The sequence below is a fragment of the Marmota monax genome, unplaced genomic scaffold, assembly GCF_021218885.2.
Source record: "Marmota monax isolate L192 unplaced genomic scaffold, Marmota_monax_Labrador192_F-V1.1 WCK01_AAM20220418_F8-fsc00020, whole genome shotgun sequence".
Classification (NCBI taxonomy): Eukaryota; Metazoa; Chordata; class Mammalia; order Rodentia; family Sciuridae; genus Marmota; species Marmota monax.
In genome coordinates, this window is record NW_026692912.1 from 344,256 (window position 1) to 366,860 (window position 22,605).

Consider the following 22,605-nt stretch of genomic DNA (forward strand, 5'->3'; position numbering starts at 1 on the left):
TAGGAAGGACTTCTGAGTTAGCACCTTCAAGTTTGCTGGGGGCTGTTCATTAACACTTCTTTGGAATAAGCTATCTTCATGTTTGCTGGGGGCTGTTCATTAACACCTCTTTGGGATGGGCTCTGGCCTTGGGCTTTTTCTTGGACTTCATTAACATTCCATGAGTTGTTTCAGGCATTCATTCTCAACATGGCCTCCATTTTAGATCTTACTGGATATTAGACCCGATTTACCTAACTACACTGACTACCTAACTTTAAATCTGGCTTCAGTGGTACTTGGAGATGGGGCCATTGGGAGGTAACTATGTTTCTGTGAGGAATTGGAACCTCCAAGATAGAATTGATGCCCTAACTTATAAGGGAATGACAAGCCCTGAGTTCTTTTTCCTTTGTGCCATGTGAAGAAACTAGAAAAAGGGACCTCATTGGAACTCAATCATGCGGGTACTGTTATCTCAGACTTCCTAGACTCTGGAACTGTGAAAAATGTTTGTTGTTTAAACTACAGTCTATGTTCTTCTGTTATGGCAGCCTAAAGTAAGACATTGTCTATCACCCCTGCCTTATTTTTGTCACTTATCATAATTAATATATTGCATATTTATGATTTGTTATTATATGTCTTCTTCTACTAGAAACTAAATTCCATGACAGTGGGGGTTATTGTTTTAATCTTTGTAGTGTCATCACTGCCTGGAACATGGTAAGCCCTCACTATTTGTTGATTGAATTAACACATGGAATGTGCTGTGGTTTAAATATGGTTTGAGTATGTCCTCCTAAGATTCATGTCCTGGAAGCTGGTTTCCCATTATAGTGGTGGTGTTGATTCTGCCTGTTATCGATGATGAATCCTGCTTCCCCACATGTTGAAGTTTGAACATTAGAGAAGCACGCCAAGGCAAGCATATGAAGCAGGGTTTATTTTAAAAGGGGTAACATAGACTTCTCCCGCAAGGGAGAAAGGGGCCATAGCTGGTATCCTGGTATCCCCAGAGTGGAGATGTTCTGACCTTTTTATATGTCCTAGGCTTTCTTTGTTCTCCTGCCTTTTCCTCTTTATCTTTCTCCTTCCTGCATAGGTGACTAGGCCCAGGAATGCTCAGTGGGAGGGCCAAAAGGTGGGTAACAGATGGGCTGAAGCGGGGGAGAGCTGGATGGAGTAGCCAAGACACATTAACAACCTTATAGCTCACTGTAGGAAGGGGAAAATCCTGGGAAAGATTACCTGGGAAGCAGGTTGGATCAGGAACAGATTCTTGATAAGGGTGGAGGAAGGGCTCTGAAGGAATTAACATTTTAATCCCTCAGGGGACAGTCTCCAATTTCTTAGACTCAAAATTGGCCTTCTTGATCCTACCTGACTCAATTTACCTATTACACTGACTGCCCGTCTAATTCTGGCTTCAGTGTGATGGTGGAACATTTAAACTATGAGGCCTAGTGTAAGGTAGTTAGGTCATGGGGTATACATAAGATGACTAACGTAGTTTTCTTGGGACCTTTGTTCTCTTGAGAGTAAGTTGTTATAAAAAGAGCAAGCCTACCTCTCAATCTCTCTGGGTTCCTGTCTTGTGTGATCTCTCCCTCTTTCACATACTTCCACCATAATGCCATTTTCTATGAGGCCTTTTAACAGGGGCTTGATCAGGGGCCACCTGATCTTGGACTTTCATCCTCTAAAACTATGAGCTTTATATATTACCCAGCTTCAGATATTTTGCTGTAACAATAGAAAACAGACTAATACAAGATGTTTGAGTTTAAAAAAAAAAAGTTCATCATCCTCCACACACTTTATGTTGCCCACCATTAACAGTGGTTTACCTGACTGATATTGGAGGTGCCTTACCAACCTCTGGAAAGTATTCCTGAAACACACAGTGAATGATCGATTCAATGAAAGTTCTTGCTGTAGGTGCAAAAATAATACTAATTGCCTGCTGGTTATAAGTTATTATCCCAGACTGTGGAGGAAGAGAAACAGATTATGTGACCCATCTGATCTGGTTCCACACCCACCACATAACTCCCAGAGGAAAAGTAAATGCTGTTTATAGACTCACCCTCTGAACTTCATTCTCAGCACTAGCTCCTTACCAACTGAGCAAATCCTACACAGCTGACTGTTATGGCAACTGAAATCGCAGTTGATTCAGTCCTCAAAGGAGTGTGAACCTGCAGTATGTTAGAAGAAGCATAATGCTCCTTAGAGAGACATTTTTTCATAACTTCCATCACCTAGAATGCTATTTTTCTGGGTATCATCTTAAAAGAAGCACACATTATTCCAGGAGACCATGGTTTGGTTTCTTCTTTGAGGTAGTGGCCCAAGACCCTAAGGTAAAGTGAATCATAATGTGTGTAAAGCTTCTGATGAAAAAAATATATATATCCTAAAGGACTAAAAACAAAGCTAAAAAAAATCCATAAAGGAAAGAAGAGATGATGCCAGCTGTAGCCTATACTATTAACAGACAAGTAAATAATCCAAATAAAAGTTTTTGTAACTCAGCTATTGTCCTGTTTTTCTGCTTCTCTTCAAAACCCCCTGCAGATTTGTGTATATTCACTGTATCCTCATCTCTTGTTCTTCCTGAATCCATTCTAGATAGGTCTGCATCCTGTCAATCTGCTGCAGTGATTTACAAAAGAGACTTCTTATCAAGTGTAGTGGTCATTCTTAGCCTTTACCTTACTCATCTTCTCAGAAGTTTTTGGACATAATTTACAACTGCCTTCCCCAAACATAATGTTTTGAATTTCAACGTATGGCATCATACTCCAATTTTCCTCCTCCTCTGTGGCCAGTCCTTCTCCATTACCTTTGCTGGCTTTTCTTATAAATCTCAGGCTCAAGAACATTCCCTATTTTTTGCTCACTTTACCTAAGTTCATTCAGTCTCATGACTTAAAACTCATATGTACATATGGTTGATTTGCACATTTTTATCTTCTGTCATTGTCTCATGAGCCCCATAGTGAAATCCAAATACCTTGGTGGCAAAATCCTATGAGACTTGGTTCCTGCCCTCTCTAGGATTCCATCTCCTATGACTTCTCTCCTTGCTAACTCTGCACCAGGAACATTGGAATATTCTCTCTCTTTTAATCTCCCTCAACTTGCAAAGCTTTTTTCCCCTTAGAGTTTTGTATTAGGTGTTCTTTCTTCCAGGAGTATTCTTGTCACCCACCTTCAAATGTTGCTCCTGCTTATTAAACTTGGATCTAAACTTAAAGGCCACTCCTCAGGCTGTTTCTGACTCCTTACCATCATTAACCCATCACCACATTTTTTTTTTGTAGCACTTATTGCATCAGATTTGTTTGTCTACACATACATTGTGCTTCTCCACCAATATATTACTTTAGTAAAGCCAGAATTCTGTTTTCAACGTTGTAGCCCCAGAATCTAGAAGAGTGATTGACACATAAAACTAGCTATTATTTAAATTATGAACAATGATGGTGAAAGCAGATTTTACAAGGACAAATCTGGTATCTAACTTAAACAAAAAGAACCTATATCATTTCGCCCTATAACTTTGTACAAATTCCTTATTCTCTGAGTTACAAATTATTCACATGTAAAATGATACTACTTAACTCACAGAACAGGATCAGTTGAAGATCAAAGAAAGTGTCTGACAACACAGTAAAAACTTGAAAGAAGTTGCTGGTTTTCTTAGACTTTTCCATTCTTAATATATGCATTCCAAAGGGTCTAGAATTCTTGGAATCTAGAAAAAGTCCATATAGGCTTTTGTCTAGGTTTTGGACAGTACTGATAGGTAACCTTTATTTTCATCTACATTAACTGCTGTTTTGTTTTTCTATAGTTTTTTGTTTGTTTCCCTCTCTATTGGGATTTTTTGCAAACAGTGTTTTCTATCATTCTGTTAAAGTCACTTGATGGGAACACTGCAGGGGAGGGTGAAGTTGTGATGCAGATACAGAGGAGTCATCTAAGCTACTCAATAGCCAAGAAACTTCTGTACACAAAGTTCAGATCTGTGCCTCAGCAGAAGGACCACTTAACCATGTGTCATTGCAGCTATTCCAAAGAGATCACAGTGGAACCAGGACTCATGTGCTGTCAGAAAAAGGACTGTTTGACAGAAGTTCTTCAAGTATCAACATAAGCATACATCGGTTTATGAGACTGGTTCTTAATGAGCTATCAAAAGTACATCCGCATTGTCTCATCATAACACCCACTTGTGTATAGACTGCACAGCACTTATTTCAGGTGAAGGCATCTTGATGTTGGTATTTCTCTTCCCACATTGCCACTCTTGCTGTGTGCTCACCTTTTTCATCACTGCACCTTGCCAGTAGACATGCCATACTATGTTCTTGTATTTTTTGTTAAACAGAAGCACAACAAAGGCTGCCTTTGTAACTGCCTCAAAACCAAAGTGAAATTTTTATTAAAGAAGCTTAGCTACAGAGTATTTTCAGACATCTCTGCAGCTTAGCTCATTTTATTCCATCATCCCAGATGTGGAACACCTATAAAAACTTAAATTAAGCAACAAATATGCCTCTTTGATAACCTTGAAATAATATTTGAGTATTAAGTTATCAGAATTGAAAGCTTGAGACTTAATGGGTTAACAATCATTGCATAGAATAAGTTCATCTACAAACCTCTTAAACTTTCTTAATATCAGTTATTCTTATCTCAACTGAGTCATGAAAGAGCATAACACCACTTTCTATTCAAGTGGTCCCGAGTTCTGTTTTGATTAATAAAATATTTGAACCTTTTCTAAAATTTTTACTTTTGATCCAAATAGCATCCCCAGATCTATGTGGGACATTTCTTCTTACTTTTGCAAGGCTTTATTAACACTTCAACAGCAGGTGGTGCTGTGAATCCACAAAAGTAAATTTGCATAGACAACAGAACTGTCACAGCTTTATTTCGTGACTCAATACAACATAGAAATAAGCCTTTTTAATACATCATATAAAGTTATTGACAATACAAATTTTTTTGTTTTTTTTTCCTTTTAATGAAAATGATTTAACTTAGAAATCTATTGTGAAACTTTTGTCTAGTTTTGCAATTCTCAGATATTCCAGTGCAAAAATAGATCCATTACAGATAGCATAAAGTGCTTGGAATGAAGGGCCAATGATAAAGAAAAAGCACAAAAACAGCTTTACCCAAGGGTATAAGAAGGAATAATAGCATACCTAATCCTTATGGAAATATAAACATTCTATAAAAAGGGATGCAACAATTTTGAAAAGAATTAGAGCAGTATTAACTATGGTATTACATTATTACTAGTAAATACAAATTAATATCTCAGTATAAAAGTGGTTCATTATTACATAACACATGGCTCTTTGGAAAAAATTTTACCTGATATATACAACCATGAGAAGAAAACATAGACAAATCCCTTTAGTCAATGATTACTATACAGTGAATGAATGATGTGCAACATTTAATAGTCACAAAGAAATGCTTTCAGTACAGATATCAAAATACAGTAGTTGAGGTTTGGTTGTTTGTTTTATAACAATGAATAGTGCTGGGTATTTATATAGAGAGGACTTGTTATTTTCTTTTGTATTTTTTATATTCACAGTTAGTAAGTTTTCCAAGGTATCCAAAAGATGCAAGAGCAGAAATCTTTGAACACTTTTTGAGAATTTATGAAACTCACATAGTTACATTTCCACAGTTAATATACAGAAATTTTATCTAAGGATAGAGTTGGTAAAAATTTCTACCATAATTAAGTTTACACAGGGAACTTTAAGATTACTATTTGGATAGTCTAAAAGGTAACACAATAACAATGAAGTTAATGTAGAACTGTATATTATTTCTAGCTTCAGAAAGACTCTTTTAAATCTACATTTAATTTTTTTTTTCTCAAAATAGTTCACAGTGCCTTTGAAGTTTTAAAATGTGACCTTGAAGTCAGAGTAATTAGAAGCAAAGAGTCACTCATGGATTTAATATCATGAATGAGAGTGATTCATGGTGAAATGAGAAAACCACCAGATTTTGATTTTATTTTTAAAATTAATGAGAAACTAAATTATTCTTAAAAACTAAATTATTCTTATATCTTTGAAAATGTCATGAATGTAGTAATCTCATGCTAACAGTTATTGAAAATATGCTTTATCATTTTAGAAAATAATGACATTAATTTTTTGAAAATCATTTTTCTTTTAAAGGAGTTACTTAACAGTCTATGAATCTAAATATATATGTATATATATTCACATATATATACATACACATTTGAAATATATCTGAAATTGTATACCTTTAGAGTTAATATTTAAATTTTAGAAATAGTTAAAATAAATTAATGATGATATTGAAAGTTCACTTGAACTTTGCCAAATAGCAATTCCCTCATATTTTTGTTTTGTCTCAAGAAAGATGACACTGAGCATTAGTGAAATAATATTTTTAATTTAAAAATTAAAATAAGATTAAGTCTGAAAACTATTCTTTGTGGAAGCATTTGCTGTTTTTATTTTTTTCAGGATAGTTTAATGATTAAAGAGATGCAAAATTTGAGATTGTCAGAGATTTAATGGGGTGTCTAACATTTCTGCAGAACCAATTATGTGGAGGTACTAAATGTCATAAGTACAAGTTGTATTCAACAAGTTCCCAAGCTAGCTGATTTCTCTTTGAAAGAATCCATTGTTCAGCCTTGTGACCTTTTCTGGCTTTTGCACTGTTGCTATTAAAAGAAAAAAAAAGTCTAGCCAATATTCTTTAAGTGGGCTTCCATAATCACAATAAAACAACCTATCTTTTGTAAACCAGTTAGCTGAATAACATGGCATGGGAAATCTACTGAGACTTAATTTCTCTTCTTAATTTCTCCTCTCTATCCATCCATCTATACGTACACATTCAGCTATAGCATATACTCAAAAAATACTTGATTGATGAACTGATTTAAGAGTATTCTACGTGATTTTAAATTCAACAACAATATCATGAGATCTTGACCACCATGTTGTTTTCTAGTCACTAGGCACTAGTCAGACATTCTATCTGCAAATTTGCATAGGAAAAATAAAGCTAGTGAGGCAGTGTGACCATACTCCTCTATACCACAGGTCCTAAAAGAGGTCATTCTAAGGTTTCAGAAATCACTGATATAACTGAAAATTCCAAATGACATAATAGTACAAAGATTTTTGTCAAAATATAACTCAATCTTTTCATTTCTAGATTAATTCGAAAAGCCAGAAATAATACTACACCTGTGTCAAATAACAAAATTTTTGAGATGCAGTGTACCGTGTTAGCAATCAGGACAAATGGGCACTAGGTTTGAATACACCATCTCTTTAATCCCATGCCTTGACTTCAGCAACTTACAGTTCCAACAGTTTGGCTGCTGAGCCTTTGCTTCTTACCAGGATCTAAGTAGATTTAAACAGTCCCAGAAAGACCCTGGAAACCCATGGCTCCCAAGAATGGGGCAACATAACAATGGAACCAAGTCTCCTGTGTGTAGAGATATCCATACTTTACATATTACAGCCACCAAAGCAGCTCATCAAAAAGGGACTCAAAGAAGGACGTTAGCCGTACATGGCACCATTTTGTCACCTGATATTTAATGATGTTGATAGACTCTGAGAAGAGCAGCTTTACAAAGGTGTATGTTACACACTATGGTGTTTCAGACTTTCTGAGCAACTTGGCACTAGTAATTCTGGCACACTCATTGCCAGCAATGGTTGTGTCACCAGGAAACCGGTCTCCTGGAATGGGATGGCTTAATGGATGAGGATGTACGCCTTTGATTTTGATAATCACTGGCCATGGTTATTTGATGAATTGTTGCTGCAATCCCAGTGAGGATACACAGGAACAAAAAAGTATGACTTCAAACCCAAATGTCCACTGGGTTCCATACTAGAGTTTCACATAGGTAAAGGTAATAAACTAAATTCAAGTCTTTTTCACATAGAGCCATACAAGACATAGGCTACAAAGGCACTGCCCCTGTAATGGAATTTTGTTTTCATTGCATTGAATTGCATTGCATTGAATAGTATCAGTACAGTATCCAGTTTACTTCTTCCCACAAAAACTTCCAGCCTGTTCCTCTGGAACACTTCACACAGTGTAAAGGAAGATCTCGTTCTTCCTTATGTTCAGCCATCCAGTATGAACGACATTCTTCATACATAACTTTCTTTCACTTTCTCGTCCTGTAGAAAAGATGTGAGAACTGAAACATCCACTACTGTCTGGTTTTTGTGTAATGACAAGTCCTTTAAGTGGTCATCATCACTTTGGTCCTTGGCAAAGTTCACAAATACCTGTCAAAACAAAGAAGGGCTTTATAAGTACCTCTTGACTTGTTCTTTCTTTATTCTAGCTGCAGTTTTATTCTAATTGCATTGTCCTCATGTTGAAATTAGGTCAGGCAGGAGAATACAGAATTGCATAAGTAGATTAACTAGAAAACTGTGTGAGGGAAGATAAGATACTTGAAAAACATTAATAATCATTTAAAAATTCATATTCTGTGTTAATCCCACATCACCAACTTCCATTGATTAAAGGGAAGAGTGAAGAGAACATTTACTGAAAACCTATCAAATGCCAGGATCTGTTTAGTAGTTTTTGTTATCTAAATGGGACAAGGCACATAGCAAAATGCCCTATCTATGATAGGTACTCAATAAATTATAGTTGTTTGGAGTATTAATTCAGTAAATTCTCATAATAATTCTGTCAGGTAGAAAGCATTATCTTCCTTTTTGGTTCACAGAGGTTTAGTAAAATGCATTGCTAGTAATCATAGATGAGGAATTCAAGCACAGATAGTCTGAACTGTGCTCAGGCTTGTGGTGAAGGTGTGAGTAGGCAGGAATCATCAACCTGGGAAGAAAATCTATTTTTGACACTAAAAGCTTACTTGGTCAAGTGTTGTCTGAGAAACAGAGTAGTCTTCTATGTGGAGTCGCTTTTTGCTCTGGGAGAGGATACTGAATATCCTGGCCAGAGAAGATAATGAAGAGGGAAGCTGGTACTGTAGCATGTTCCGGTGTTTCTCTTTTAGGACGCTTCCTGGGAAGGCAAGTCCAAAGAATTCCTGGACAGGCTTCAGGTCAGGATTGGATCCTGCTATTCGTACAACTATTGTATAACCATCTCCAAACCTGAAAGCAGGAAAAAAAAAAAAAAACACCCAAATGAAGTATCCCCAGGAAACTTCTCAGAAGAATATTTACCTCTGAGAAACCAACTTGTGCCATGAAAATGGGAGGTCCCTGAAAAACCCAGAGATCAGTTTCAGAGAGAAGGAACCAGTTATCATTTATTGAGAATCTATGAGCAGTGCCAGATGCTCAGTGCCCTGATGCTGAGTGCCCTGTTTCTCAGTGTCTTTAATCCTCACCTGGATCCATGAAGTCTGACAGATGTTACTTAAGCCCAGGGAGTTAGTCACCTGCCCATGATACAAAGTTCCTAAGTGGTAGAGGGGAAGCAAACCCATTTGCATAGACGCCAAAACTTGTGCTGTTAATCACACTGTCATGTGAGTTTTTTAATTTCATAAATAAAGCAAAGCCAGGAAGTATTATTCTTGGGAAATAGACTCTCAGAAAGGCTAAGTAACTTGCTTATGAGTCAAACAACCAGTATATAATAAAGACAGAATTTGACTATGGTTCAGTTTGACTTCAAAGCCCTGATTCTTTGCACCATACTATTTTTCCCAGTTTAATTTCTCTTTATTTTTAAGCTACCATTTATACACCAATGAAAGAATAATCATCAAGGTTTCTAAATAGGTGCTATCCTAAAGAAATAGTCTCTTTTACCTATTTTTCAGATGTTGTACACTGCCAAGGCACCTGAACCTCCCATTGACCATAATTGCCATCCTAGTACAAAGAGCTTCACATTCCTCCATACTGTGGGAAAACAGAACAAAGTTTTAGTTTCAGAGACATGCTCCCATAAACATCACAACATCACCATGACATCTGGCATTTCAAAGAAAAAAGTTTCCCAGCTTCCAGTGCATAATCACATCCTATTCTAAAGACATGTCGATATACAGATGAAGCTCCTCTCTGCAGTGCCATTTAGAATTGTGAATAAGTTGGAAACAATTCAAATGTCTAACAAATGGAAAGAATTAAATAAATTAGGATATATACTAATGGAATACCATTCAGCTATAAGAGATGATGACATACTTAAATTTACTGACTTAGAATAATGTTCACAATAATATTAAGTGAAAAAGATCAGAGTATATATATACACTATGCTTGCATTTTTGTTTGTAAAAATACATACACACAAGTACACATAGGTTTGCATAGGAAATCCCTGCAAACATGCATAAGCCAATGAGAACAATAGATGTTTTCAAGTAATACAATTTCAGGTGATAAATGTAACCTTGGCCTTGCTGTACTTTCTAGCTTTTACTAAATGAACATGTATACTATTTAGCAGATTTACAAATAACACAATGTAAAAGTCAAGCCAAGACTTCACTACAGACCTATGAGATGTAAGCACTACTGATCTCCCCTCCTTGACGATGCTTAGGGCACAATTCCACAAGAATCTTCGGGCTTTGGGATCCATGCCTGTGGTTGGTTCATCCTGAAATTAAAGTAAAATAAGTTTTATCATTTGCTATAAATAAAACACCAAAGATAGACTTGTTTTTAAAAGCTGAAGCATTCTTAAACATCATAAGTTTTAACTTACTATTTTAGTTATTTTGAACCAAAATAACAGAATAAATTTCAAACTCACTTAGAACAAGTTCACTTTTATGAATGTCTCATTGAAGCAAGAAACTCAAATATTCTAAGGAAATTTTTTAAAAATTAAACAAATTTCTTCAAATAAATAGGGAAGGAAAAGAGCCATTAGTTTCAATCATCTTTTCATTACTAACAAGTATATACTAAAAATTCTCTTTGTCAGGATAAGGTTTGAGTAAAATTCCTTTTCTTCTTTTTTTATTCTAGTCTACTTCAGCTTATCTGGTTATAGTCTAGACCATTCATATGATCTAGATTATTCTATAACCTTAACCCAAGGTTTCTTCCTATAATAACTTCAGTGTTCTTCTCTAGCAAAGAAAGGAGATCAAAGGCCACTGCTGTCTAATGTATTTTTCATTTATCTCTCTTAAGGAACTATGATCCAGTGAAGAGATCTTTTTTTTTTTTATTAATACTGGGGATGAAACCCAGGAATGTTCTACCCCTGAGATACACTGTCAGCCCTTTTTTAATACTTTGAGACAGGGTATCATTAAGTTGCCCAGGCTGACCTCCAGCTTGTGATTTTCCTGCCTCAGTCTTCCATGTAACTGGACTTACAGATGTACACAACCACACCCAGCTACTAAGGGGATCTGAAGCTGTGTCCTCACTCTCCATATTCAGGTTATGAACACATAGATGATCAGAAAGAATGTTCCAGAGAAGGACCAAATCACACATTCAGCCTCACAGACTTATAGGGATTCTCCAAGCGAGGTACGTGGGGTGTCTATTTGACAGAGTCACCCCTATTTGTGCCAAGAAAGAAACTCCCCTCTTCTTGAAGGTTGCTCTGCCACACAGTCAATGGCCTATTTTCCATTCAGGCCAGACCAGTAGTTTTCCACCCAAAGTCACACTTACCAGAAATACCACAGGTGGCCCACCAATCAAAGCCATGGCTGTTGAAAGCTTGCGCTTGTTGCCTCCACTATAGTTACCAGCATATTTTTCTCCATACTTCACAAGGCCCAGTTTCCGAATTGCCCATTCACCAACCTGGAGAGATAAAGCACCTTGACTTTTGTCTGCCTTGGTAATTTTAGCATGCTTTGTTACACTTATATGTGAAAGTTCTTTGATTAAGACTGGATTCTATAATCATGACCTGCAACTACAGAGGTACCAGAAAAAAGGAGAGGAAATTTATGTGATGGGAGCAGTACTCCCTCTCTGCACACCCCCAACCAATGCATGCCTACCCACCCCTACTCCCCCACCATTATGGGTTCCCACCCATGCATGAGGAAAACAGCCTGAAGTAGTCATATGTGGAAAATCCATAAGGTATGGTGTCAGGATGCCAAAGAGGCAGGTTGGCTTTCTAGTATCCGTGGTACCTTGCCAACTTCTTTCTCTGGGACTCCTCTCAAGAGGGCAAAGAACTCTACATGCTCTCTTCCAGTCAGCAGCTCTGTGATAGCATCAAACTGAGGGCAATAGCCCATGTTCTGATGTACTTCATGGATATTTGACAAGATACTGCAAATGAAAATAAAACTTGTTAGGTTTTAAGCATTTAGACATATTCTAATCAGACAATCTGGGTTAACATTCCTATAGAGTATGCTTGTGCTTTACAAAGATACCAATATCTGCTGCTTAAAGGAACAGCCTTTCTGCCCCTCAGATGATAGCTGTTCCCATCTGTCAGGGTTTCTGTCTCTACCCTGCCTTATCTTTGCATCTGTATCTCCCAGCATTTCAAACATGCATGCTTGGTCCTGTTTCAAAATCCCTGAGTCCATGCCCACTGCAGCAGTCTTTACCAACAACCTAAATAACACTATCTGGAGCTTTAACATCTTCATCCCAGACTTGCTCCTGTGGTCATATGTACCAAGTGCATTGTCAGCCCAAAGTTGTCTTCATGACCATCTGGACCCAGAAATCCTGGGTGTGAGCTCCCTTCTGCCTTCTGCTGAGCCATACATTGACTCAACCACAGTGTGCATATTCCACATATTCTGGTCCTACCAAATACCTAGCCCAGAAACCCTCCTAGCTTTTAAGGGTTTTTTGCTTGTTCCTTTATCGTAGACCCTCTGAACATGTGGAAACAGAAAAATACACCTACAATCTTACAGGTGGGGGCAATTTTTAGGTTCTTTGATGCCAATAAGGTTAAGAATCCCTAATGTATGAAAATTTCAGTGTCTATATCCCATTTTCATGCCTGCACTTCACACCCTCAATAAGATACATTAATACTCACACATATGATTTAATGAAATGTTTCATAAAATGGTACCTGTTGTTACTACTAATAGTACATTCTGATAATTCTTATTCTATTCTCTAACATGTCATTTGAAAAGTACTGGTTGTGACCTACTTGAACTTGGCCTTTTGGCAGTGGTCATTCATCTCTGCTTATCTATTTAGAACTCCCAGTGTCAGCTTTCTCCAGAATTATGACTGAGTCAGTTCTTATAACCCATTACTATGATAAACCTTAGGTTGAGCCAGTTACTGCTGCCATTGCTAAGTGCCCCAGGAGCATTAGAAATAAGCCTAGGGAACAGTGGTATTCCCAAAAGTTCTGTTCTTTTAAGGTTCTTAAGTTGCTACTGAAATGATTGATAAGGGGGAAAAAAGATCAACGAGTACATCAGTTTCCTCACTCTTCAATATTATTGGCTATTCCCCTGTTCAGTGTTTTCAAATTTAGAGTCATCTCCCATTAGTGATTTATAAAATAAATCCACAACCAGCACTTTTTAAATGATATGATATGCCGGGCGCAGTGGCGCACACCTGTAACCCCACAGGCTTTGGAGACTGAAGCAGGAGGATCTTGAGTTCAAAGACAGCCTCAGTAACAGCAAGTCACTAGGCAACTCAGTGAGACCCTGTCTCTAGTCAAAATATAAAATTAGGCTGGGGACGTGGCTCAATGGTTGAGTGCCCCTAAGTTCAATCCCCAGTAACAACAACAACAACAAAATTAAATGACATGATAGAGAATAAAATAAGAGTTATTAGAGTGTATTTTAAGTAGTAACAGCAGGTACTATTTATGAAAAATTTCATTAAATCATATGTGTGTTAATGTATCTTGTATCAGGCTGAAGTATAAAATATTATATCCTACATGGATCATGGTTCAGAAAAGTTTAAAGGTCACTGCCTTTGTACCATGTATCCATATAGAAAGCCTGAAGAAACCCCACATATTTAGAGCATTCAAGGTTAATACTGCCTAACAGGCCTCTAATGTGTTGCTGTACTCCCAAAGATCAGACTGCTTTGTAACTGTACAGTCTCAGAAAACAGCCTAGTGATGGCTTCATCAGTGGGTCCACTCTTTCTAGAAGATGAGCTGGCAGGTAATACCTTGTAGAAACTAATACAAAGAAACAATAAAAGTTGTATACAAGCACATATTTATATAGTAAAAAATAAAAATTAATAAATGCCCAACATTTATAAGGAATTGATTAAACAAATTATAGGTACATGTACACAGAGGAATTTTATGGAGCAATGTATTTTTAACCCACTGGAAAATATTCATAATATAACCATTAACAATAAAAACTAATTTTAAACCTATATGCAGAATAATCTCAATTTTATGATACATTTATATGTGTAGAAAGACAGATTTGGGGTGATAGAAAACATCTAAAACTGGATTGTAGTGATGATGGCACAATTCTGTGAATTCACTAAGAATTACTGAATTGTTCTTTAAAAACAAGTAATTGGGCTGGGGTCGTGGATCAGTGGTAGAGTGCTCGCCTAGCACGCACGAGGCACTGGGTTCGATCCTCAGCACCACATAAATGTAAAATAAAGATATGTGTCCACCTAAAACTAAAAAGTAATTATTTAAAAAAATAAAAAATAAAAACAAGTAATTTACACGTATGAAAAAGCTGATAAAAGTGATGCAGTAAGACTGAAAGAAAATGTAGAGTGGTTATCTCCAGGTAGTGAAATTATGGATGATTTTTTTTGTTCTTCTTTAAACTTTACTATATTTAACAGTTTCATTTTTATGAAATCTAAAGTGTACTATTATAATCAAAAAATAACAATGTGTTTCTTTAAAACTAAAAAAAGTCCTTGTAACAAAATACAGATCACTTCTTTTCTCACCTATTTTTGTTAAGGAAAGCATCCCCTCTGGTAACAGTGGTGTCTCCAGTTAGCATCTTGAAAGTGGATGATTTCCCAGCACCATTAACTCCCAGAAGTCCAAAGCACTGAAAGAATAAGACCAGGTGAGTTGTATAATCAAACTACTAAAACTAAATTTGAACAACCCTAGAAAATAGCCAACTGAGCTTCATTTTTATATGACATCATCCTGAAACATCATTCTTAAATATCAATGACAAATATCTTTTTGGTTTAGGACATCATACAGATATTAAATATGTATTTTATAATGGGATCATTTTCAGCAAGTCTGTATTTTTAAGTACCATTTGAGTTGTCAGATTAAGACAAAGTTAATGGATGTGTGAAAAACAGTAATGAAAGCCAGTTAGTCAAATTATACCACCTTATTTGACTAAAGGGCATAAAAGGACACATCAGAAATGAGAAGGAGAAAAATCTATTTGAATTCCCTCATCCTCTGAAATAGATCACAAAAGCACATTTTGGGTGTACATGCTTTTCTTAAAATGCCCGAGATTATCCAAAATCATTCTCTTGATATAAGGGGTCCCCAATCTCTTGATGACTGATTGCTTCACACAGGCATAAGGAGAGAAACTTTGAAAGCCATTTTCATCCTTTATAAACATGGTTATTTGATTGGATAGATACAGTGTGAATTAACAAACACAATGCAGACAAAGTGTGTTTACCTCACCAGGAGGAATGCCAACACAAATCCTGTCAACAGCAGGCTTCCTCTTCCTCCTATATATCTGCAACAGACAAAATGCAAATTCATGAGCTTCAGTGACTCACAGCTCTTCCAAGCAACTGTGGCAGAGAGGATTATAACCCAAACACGCCATGAAATAAGACTCTATCAATAAGACTAAGTCATATATGATGTGCTAAGAGCCATTTCTCTCTCTGCCAACCAGGTGTAACTTTGAAGCTCAAAATAAAAGTGAATTTCTTTTTAATTTTTAATTTGGGTCTTTTAAAAAATATATCAGTCACTAATATCTACATATTTTTTCCATGTATTATTTATAGTTCATTTTTAATTTTTTTAAAATTTTTTTTAGTTGTAGGGGGACATAATACCTTTACTTCATTTGTTCATTTTTACATGATGCCAGGGATTAAACCCAGTTCCTCACATGTGCTAGGCAAGCACTCTTCCACTGAGTCACAACCCCAGCCTAAAATTAGATTCTACAGGATAAAATTTTGCAATCAAAGTATTTCAAATATTCTATGTGTTACAAAAAGTGAAATTTGGGATTCTGCCATCTAAGCGGGCATTAGAGACATGTCAGCTTTGGTGATTATAAAATTTAAAATCAACAATTTATTCTCCATACCTCAGTTTTGACTAGATATATAATATTAGTATGTTTTTTCTTCATTTTTTATTGGTGCATTATAGTTGTACATATTGATGGGATTTGTTGTTACATATCTGTACATGCATACAACATAACAATATAATGTTTTAATAACTAACACACAAATAAATATAAGTAAAAGAAATAAATTTGAGAATGGAAATTCACATTACAAAAGTATTCTCAGTAGACTCTCTAATTAAGAAGTTTCCATGTATCTTTAAAATAAAATTAAATTGACAGTAGCTTAGTATAGATGCACATTTGGGGAAGCAAGCTTTTTCATTAAGCAACTAGGGTAGTTTCCAGCACATACAACTGAAAAATTAAGCCTGTAATAGCCCCTACTCACTATCTCACCTTAGTCAACTCCTTGATTTCCAAGATATCATTCTGTCCTCCACCATCCAGAATTCTCTGTCTTTCCCGCCTTACATCTTCATCCTCATCATTCAAAGGAGGAAGCTTTGCTTTCACTGGTCTTAGAAGAAAAATTTTAAGAAAAACAACCTTTCAAACTCTTTTTAAAAACAAAATCCAGTCTCTAAAGCAATCTCCTAAAACCTGCTTGCCACAACTTCCAGCCTTGGCAGGGTAGGCGTTGCAGGATGCCCATAATAGGAAAATCAATTTGATTTTATTGAGTTCAAATTCGATCCAACCATCCTTGGCAAGTGTTTCCCTGTGTCCCCTCTGTGACCCTCTACCAAGTGCTCCATGAGTTCTGAGCAAAAGCTTACCTGGGCCTGATGAAGAATCTGTACTGGATCAGAACTGTAATGAGGAAAAATACCACCCCTTCCACAGCCATGGCAAAAAGGTTTCGTCCTACCAAGTCCCAAGAGAGTGGTGACACAAAGCGATTCTCCCCTAGTAAACAAAATTCAGAAATCAAGTCAGAATGAAGGTGTCAAGAACCATGTCCTTCTTCAAACATGGGGTCCAGTTCACCTATTTTCCTAGAAACACCAATGGCTATTACCAAAGAAAAGGAGAAAAAATAATGAGAGTGACTACTTTTCAAATCTGACTTGTGGGAACATACTACTACCCTGTATCAATCAGAATTTTAGAGCCAACATGTCTTAGATCTATAACTTCATGTCAGATAGCTAATATCTTTTGAATGAGATAGGCCAAAAATCCTTTTAGATAAGGCAAACAATCCAGGATAATTTTTAAGGTCAGTATTTTAATGAATTCCAAGTTTTTAGTAATAAGAAATACTAGAAAGCACATTAAAAAGATGACCATTTCAACGGCACATAATGTAACCCAGTGACTCAATTAAGTCACCTGATTTTATCTAACTATTCCTTAAATTCCTTATACATCTCCTTTGTACCTCCAAGTTGAAGAAAGTCCCTCTTCTATGTCTGTCAAATGACATGGCCCATCTAACTACATTAGCCAGTAGATGAATGACAGTCATATGATGATATGAGAAATATTTTTAACCACTCTAAAGGTAGAAAGAGCTGCAGTGAATTATCTTTTTATAGATTGTGTAAAAGATAATATATGACCTCCAGGCCTGTGATTTTCCTAATAGAGTCAAAGTGTACATCTCTCCTTCTGATTCTTGTTCTGTATCTAAGTCCCAATGCTGTGTTACTTTTTCAGTAATTCCAATAAACTCAAGTAGTAGCATGAGGCACTGGGTACAAGCAAATGCCAGCATTTTCCTTACTCCCAAAAATGCCCTTTCACAGATAAATAGCTATGTCACACTACACCAGAACAGCTGTACTGGCATAAACATTCAGGGGGGCAAGAGGAATATGGACATCCAGTGCCCATTCATCAGTCCCTTTCCAAAACAAAAGCTAGGGCCCAAGGCCCATGCAATTGCCATCTCTTCTGAAACCTCTAGCAGCCACTGCTCCACTCACCAAATCTTTCCAGGGCATCAGCCATTGCCTGGTTTTTCACCATATCAATGAGCCCTCGTCCCAAGCAAAAATGTGGGAAGATCAAGAACACAGACTTCAGGATATCATTGATGTTATTCAGCTTCTAAAAAGATAACAGAGAGAGAAAGTATGGATGTCAATCATAGTTTAGGCTAAAAATGTATCCAAGTCTGAAATATGGGAGTAAAGAAACAATTTGATTCCCTGAGAATAAAATGAACCTTTGAATTTGGATACCAATAAATAGGAGTAGGCATTTTCCATATTTTTAAAAAACTTTGGAGTAATGCTGTGGGTATAAAGAAATGAACAAAGAATAGCAACAAGGCTATGTTTGACCAGAAGCAAATCCATAACAAAATATTTGCTTAATATTTTAAAAGCAAATTGCTTGTGTCTGGGTCAATATTTGAATTTTAGGATTTTGCTAGAATTTTATAAAAATCTTCTTAAATACATCAAAAATTATTATGACACCCAGCCAACATTGGCCACATATCCAGGGATTAAGGAAGTTACTATTTGTAAGATGCACTGTGCTGGGGCATGGGAGAGGTAAAAGCTAATGAATAAATAGTCTCTGTGGTTAGGAAGAGAAACATGGAAATAGGAAATGACTATGTAACTGGATATGTGTGGTACTAGAGGCAGAACGGAGGGCTCTGAGGGCCCAGGGAAAAAGAGAGCACATCCCAAAGGGCAGAGTAGCACAACATCACCTTTGAGCTAAATCTTGAAGGGCAGGGAGAATAGTACCAGGCTCTGCAATACAAGAAGGGCATTTCAAGCCAAGCCTACAGGATTATACTGAGTTTACGGGACAACTCTGCTAAAGTTACAGGGCTTTGAGAAAGGGTGTAGTGGGAAGCGGCCAGGAAAGGTTGTTCATCTATGAAACCCTTGTGTGCTGAGCTAAGGTATTTGGACAAAGGCAGTGACAACAGGAATGGAAGGAGTCTTGTTTATGCGACGTGTAACTGAAAGAACTGATGGGACCAGTCAAACATGTGAAATAAGCAATAGCAAAGCATCAAGGATGATTCCAAGAGAGCTGGGTTAGGCAACTGCATTGGATGGTAATGCCAGCAAGTATGACAGGGATGGCAAGAGAAACACTAGGTTCTAAGGGGAAAGATGACGACATATCCAGTTCTGGGTATCTATAAGTTATTTAAATGAAGCCATCCACCAGGTATGTGAAAATGGGAGAGTAGAGTTCGAGGGAACAATCAAGGCATAAATCTGAGAGAACAATAAGACACTGAGAAAGGCAGTGGTGCACGCCTTGGGATTGAATGGCATTGCCCAGATATGGTGTCTCAAGTGGAAAGCAAAGCTGACAGAGGACTGAGCCTTGGGCAAAGTGACACTGAAATGGAAGCATAAAAGAACTTGACAGAAGAAACTGAAATGTTTGGCCAGGGAAATATAAGGCACAGCAGGAGACAAAGGTATTGTGTAGACCACGGAAGGCTGTATCTGAAAGAGGACGGAGTAGTCAGCAGAGTCAAAGTCACAGAGAAGTGGAATAGGATCCTAATTAACCACTGTCCTCTGGCACCCAGAAGTGCCCATCCCAGTAGGAGGTGCTCTTTCTACAGAACTCACATTGTTGGTAAAGAGCTCTAGCACAAAAGTGGCCACACTGCCATTGATGCCGATGAAGAGGTTCACACTGGTGAGCACCACATAGGCTGTGCTGGGGATCTTGAACACAAAGGAGGCTGGGTACATAAGAGGTGTGATTGACCACCTGGTGAGACAAGAAGATAAATGTCCATTGGAGTCCTCTACCCTCCCTATGACATTGGGTACTATATGCCTTACCCACTTTTAGAGTCCTCTACCCAAAAGTGCCTTACCCATATAGTAAAAGAAGAAGGGCTAGCACAGGCAGGTTGGTGGAGGACACATAGGACTTCTGCTGAAAGCAGATGAAGATGATAATGACCAATGTAGCAGGAACCACATAATTGCACTAAAAGAGAAAACAAGGAAATAAAGTTAACTCGTAAGTCAAAAATACAGCACATTCCAAGTCTTTACCATCACCAGACAAGAAAGGGCAGACAAACATATTGGAGAATAATATTGAATTAATGAAGCCACATAAACTATTAATCAAAATACGGACAATACATTGTGACAAGCATTTTACCCTTGGTTGGTTTTATAAACTGCATGCCCTTTCTGTCTTTCTCACAACTAAGCCAAGGTGTCACGCTCAGTAAACTCACTGAACGATGGATCCTCAGTCGGAGGAATTTCAATTTCACAGGAGACAAATAAGCTTCCATTATTCTTCCCAGAGATGATTGTGTCTGTTTCATCATTAATGCTATATTATAGTCTGCCCAAGTTCAATCTCACATGTAATCTATTTGTAAGGTAAGCGCTCATAACATGAATGTCAGAATTGTTTCATCACACTGAGAATAATTTGAAAGTCTGTTCTGACAGTGCTTCAGGCATTAAAATGCAGAAATAAAGACCTGACCATAGAACGATTATGAGATTTCATAGCTGGCAGGGCAAAGCACAGGCAGGGAGGTGACAGTGATTTTTGTCAGCTGTTAAAAAAATTGCAGCTTAAGGCTACCGGACTCTGCATTAGTCCTATCCTATTCAATGTGTTTATCAACAACTTAGATGAAGATATGCTGATAGCAAATTGCAGATTCTAAACCAGGTAGAGGCAGATAATATACAAGAATATAAGTGATGTCCCTGAAGGTAGGGACTCCATCTCTCTCTGAATCTCCTATGCCTGGCATAGTCAGACACAGAGTAAGCACTCAGTATATTTTAAATGAATGAAGTAATTACTGGACCAAGATAAAACAAAAACAAAACACAATAGACACTTAACTAGATGCAGTTTAAAAGGGATAAGTGTAAAGTTTAAGTTCTAAAAAGTTAATTGTATTAGCATAACACAAAAGCTTTCCAATTTAACAGTCATTTTTGTGAAGTAAGATTCCAGTTCACTATCAAGTTGCCAATAAGACAGTGCTCTTTCTAAAATGCAGAATAGAAGTATGGAAGAAAGATCAATTCCCTCTAGACTTGTAACCATTCAAACCATCGCCTGAATACAAGGTTAATTCTGGACTTTGCTTTTCAAAAGGGACATTAACAATATGGAATATGGGGCCAGTCTTAGAGTCTTGGTATAATAAGTAAAGACATCATCATCATCTCCATCATTATCACATTGTTACAGTGCTTTAGAGATGACTAAGTGTGTTCTCATATATCATCTCATCTGTGGAAGACTTTGGTTAGATGAGAGTTGTCTTTAAATATCTGAGGAGCCATCCAAAGAGGAAAGAACTAGATTTGTTCCTTATGGCTTAGAATTCATGGAATTCATAAGGAAATATAGGTCAACTTCACTTTATTATTAAATTAGAACTTCAAAATTCTTTGAAGGCTTCCATATTGGTCCAAATAGAAGCAATATATTAATTATAGCTGGTACAAAAATACATTTGCAAATGAATGAATAAATTTATGGTAAAATGTATGGAGTTTTTAAAGAACATATGGCTTTCCTAACAAGATAAAGAATATCTTGACTCTATAGGTCAAAATTTATCAGAGAAGTTAAAAGTACTGGCTTGGGAGAGACTAAGGTCCTTCCATTTCTGTTTCTTGGGAAAGTTTTCAAATAGGAAATTAGGTAATAACTGTCATCAGTATAGTCAGATATTCTTTCCTGTGTGAAGTCAGCTCTGCATCCAGCACCATATTTGGAGTTATGGAAGTGTATAAGTGTATAAGTGTCTCTCCCATTCCTTTTCTCATGCACCTTTAGAATAACTGGAACAATTCTCAGTGACAGGTGCTCTGTCTTATATATGCCATTTCATGGCCCTGATGGAGATTCATACAAAGATAGTAGGCCTGTACCCTTACCATATCCCAGACAAAATTGGAAAGCCAGTAGATGACAGGCTTCACTCCACTGATAAACTGTAGGTGCTTGGCTTTGCTGACCCGCTCCTGGATCAGGAACACAACAAAGCTGGCTGGGACAAAGGACATCGCAAAGATGACACATATGGACACAAGTACATCTACTGACGTGGTCATCCTAGAAAGAAAAAAGGCAGTGAAAATCAGAGATGTCTTTGATGCATTTATTGTGGAAATACAACAAATGAGGAGACATACACAGAGAGAGAGACATAAACACACACATCCAAAGAAAGCTCAGGGAAAAACATCTGTTCACCAAATATGTTTTATTCAAGGTTAAATATGATCATTTGCAAGTTTAAAAAAATGACAATTCAAATGCAAACCTGAGCCCGGTATAGTGGTGTACCCTTATGATCCCAGCAACTAGAGAGGCTGAGGCAAGAGATCGCAAGT

At 37.0% G+C, this 22,605-nt stretch overlaps 1 protein-coding gene and 1 long non-coding RNA gene across 4 annotated transcripts in view; one reads left to right on the top strand and one right to left on the bottom strand.

The window, feature by feature from the left end:
• Positions 1-4,895: 4,895 nt before the first annotated feature.
• The window catches only part of Abca1 (ATP binding cassette subfamily A member 1), a 134,909-nt gene continuing 117,199 nt past the window's right edge, over positions 4,896-22,605 (bottom strand). For all 3 annotated transcript variants that reach the window (XM_046451511.2, XM_046451512.2, XM_058581593.1), the window contains 14 exons: positions 22,147-22,324; positions 20,091-20,206; positions 19,837-19,981; positions 18,208-18,331; positions 17,056-17,185; positions 16,676-16,796; positions 15,638-15,700; positions 14,919-15,025; positions 12,155-12,296; positions 11,679-11,813; positions 10,538-10,641; positions 9,843-9,935; positions 8,933-9,176; positions 4,896-8,330 (listed from right to left, as the gene is read on the bottom strand). In XM_046451511.2, coding sequence (XP_046307467.1) covers positions 8,190-8,330; positions 8,933-9,176; positions 9,843-9,935; positions 10,538-10,641; positions 11,679-11,813; positions 12,155-12,296; positions 14,919-15,025; positions 15,638-15,700; positions 16,676-16,796; positions 17,056-17,185; positions 18,208-18,331; positions 19,837-19,981; positions 20,091-20,206; positions 22,147-22,324 — 1,843 coding nt within the window. In that variant the 3' untranslated portion in view covers positions 4,896-8,189. The remainder of the gene's footprint in view (positions 8,331-8,932; positions 9,177-9,842; positions 9,936-10,537; positions 10,642-11,678; positions 11,814-12,154; positions 12,297-14,918; positions 15,026-15,637; positions 15,701-16,675; positions 16,797-17,055; positions 17,186-18,207; positions 18,332-19,836; positions 19,982-20,090; positions 20,207-22,146; positions 22,325-22,605) is intronic.
• The window catches only part of LOC124097199 (uncharacterized), a 29,285-nt gene continuing 18,971 nt past the window's right edge, over positions 12,292-22,605 (top strand). Inside the window, exon 1 of the long non-coding RNA XR_006853151.2 lies at positions 12,292-15,043. This is a non-coding gene — a long non-coding RNA (uncharacterized LOC124097199). The remainder of the gene's footprint in view (positions 15,044-22,605) is intronic.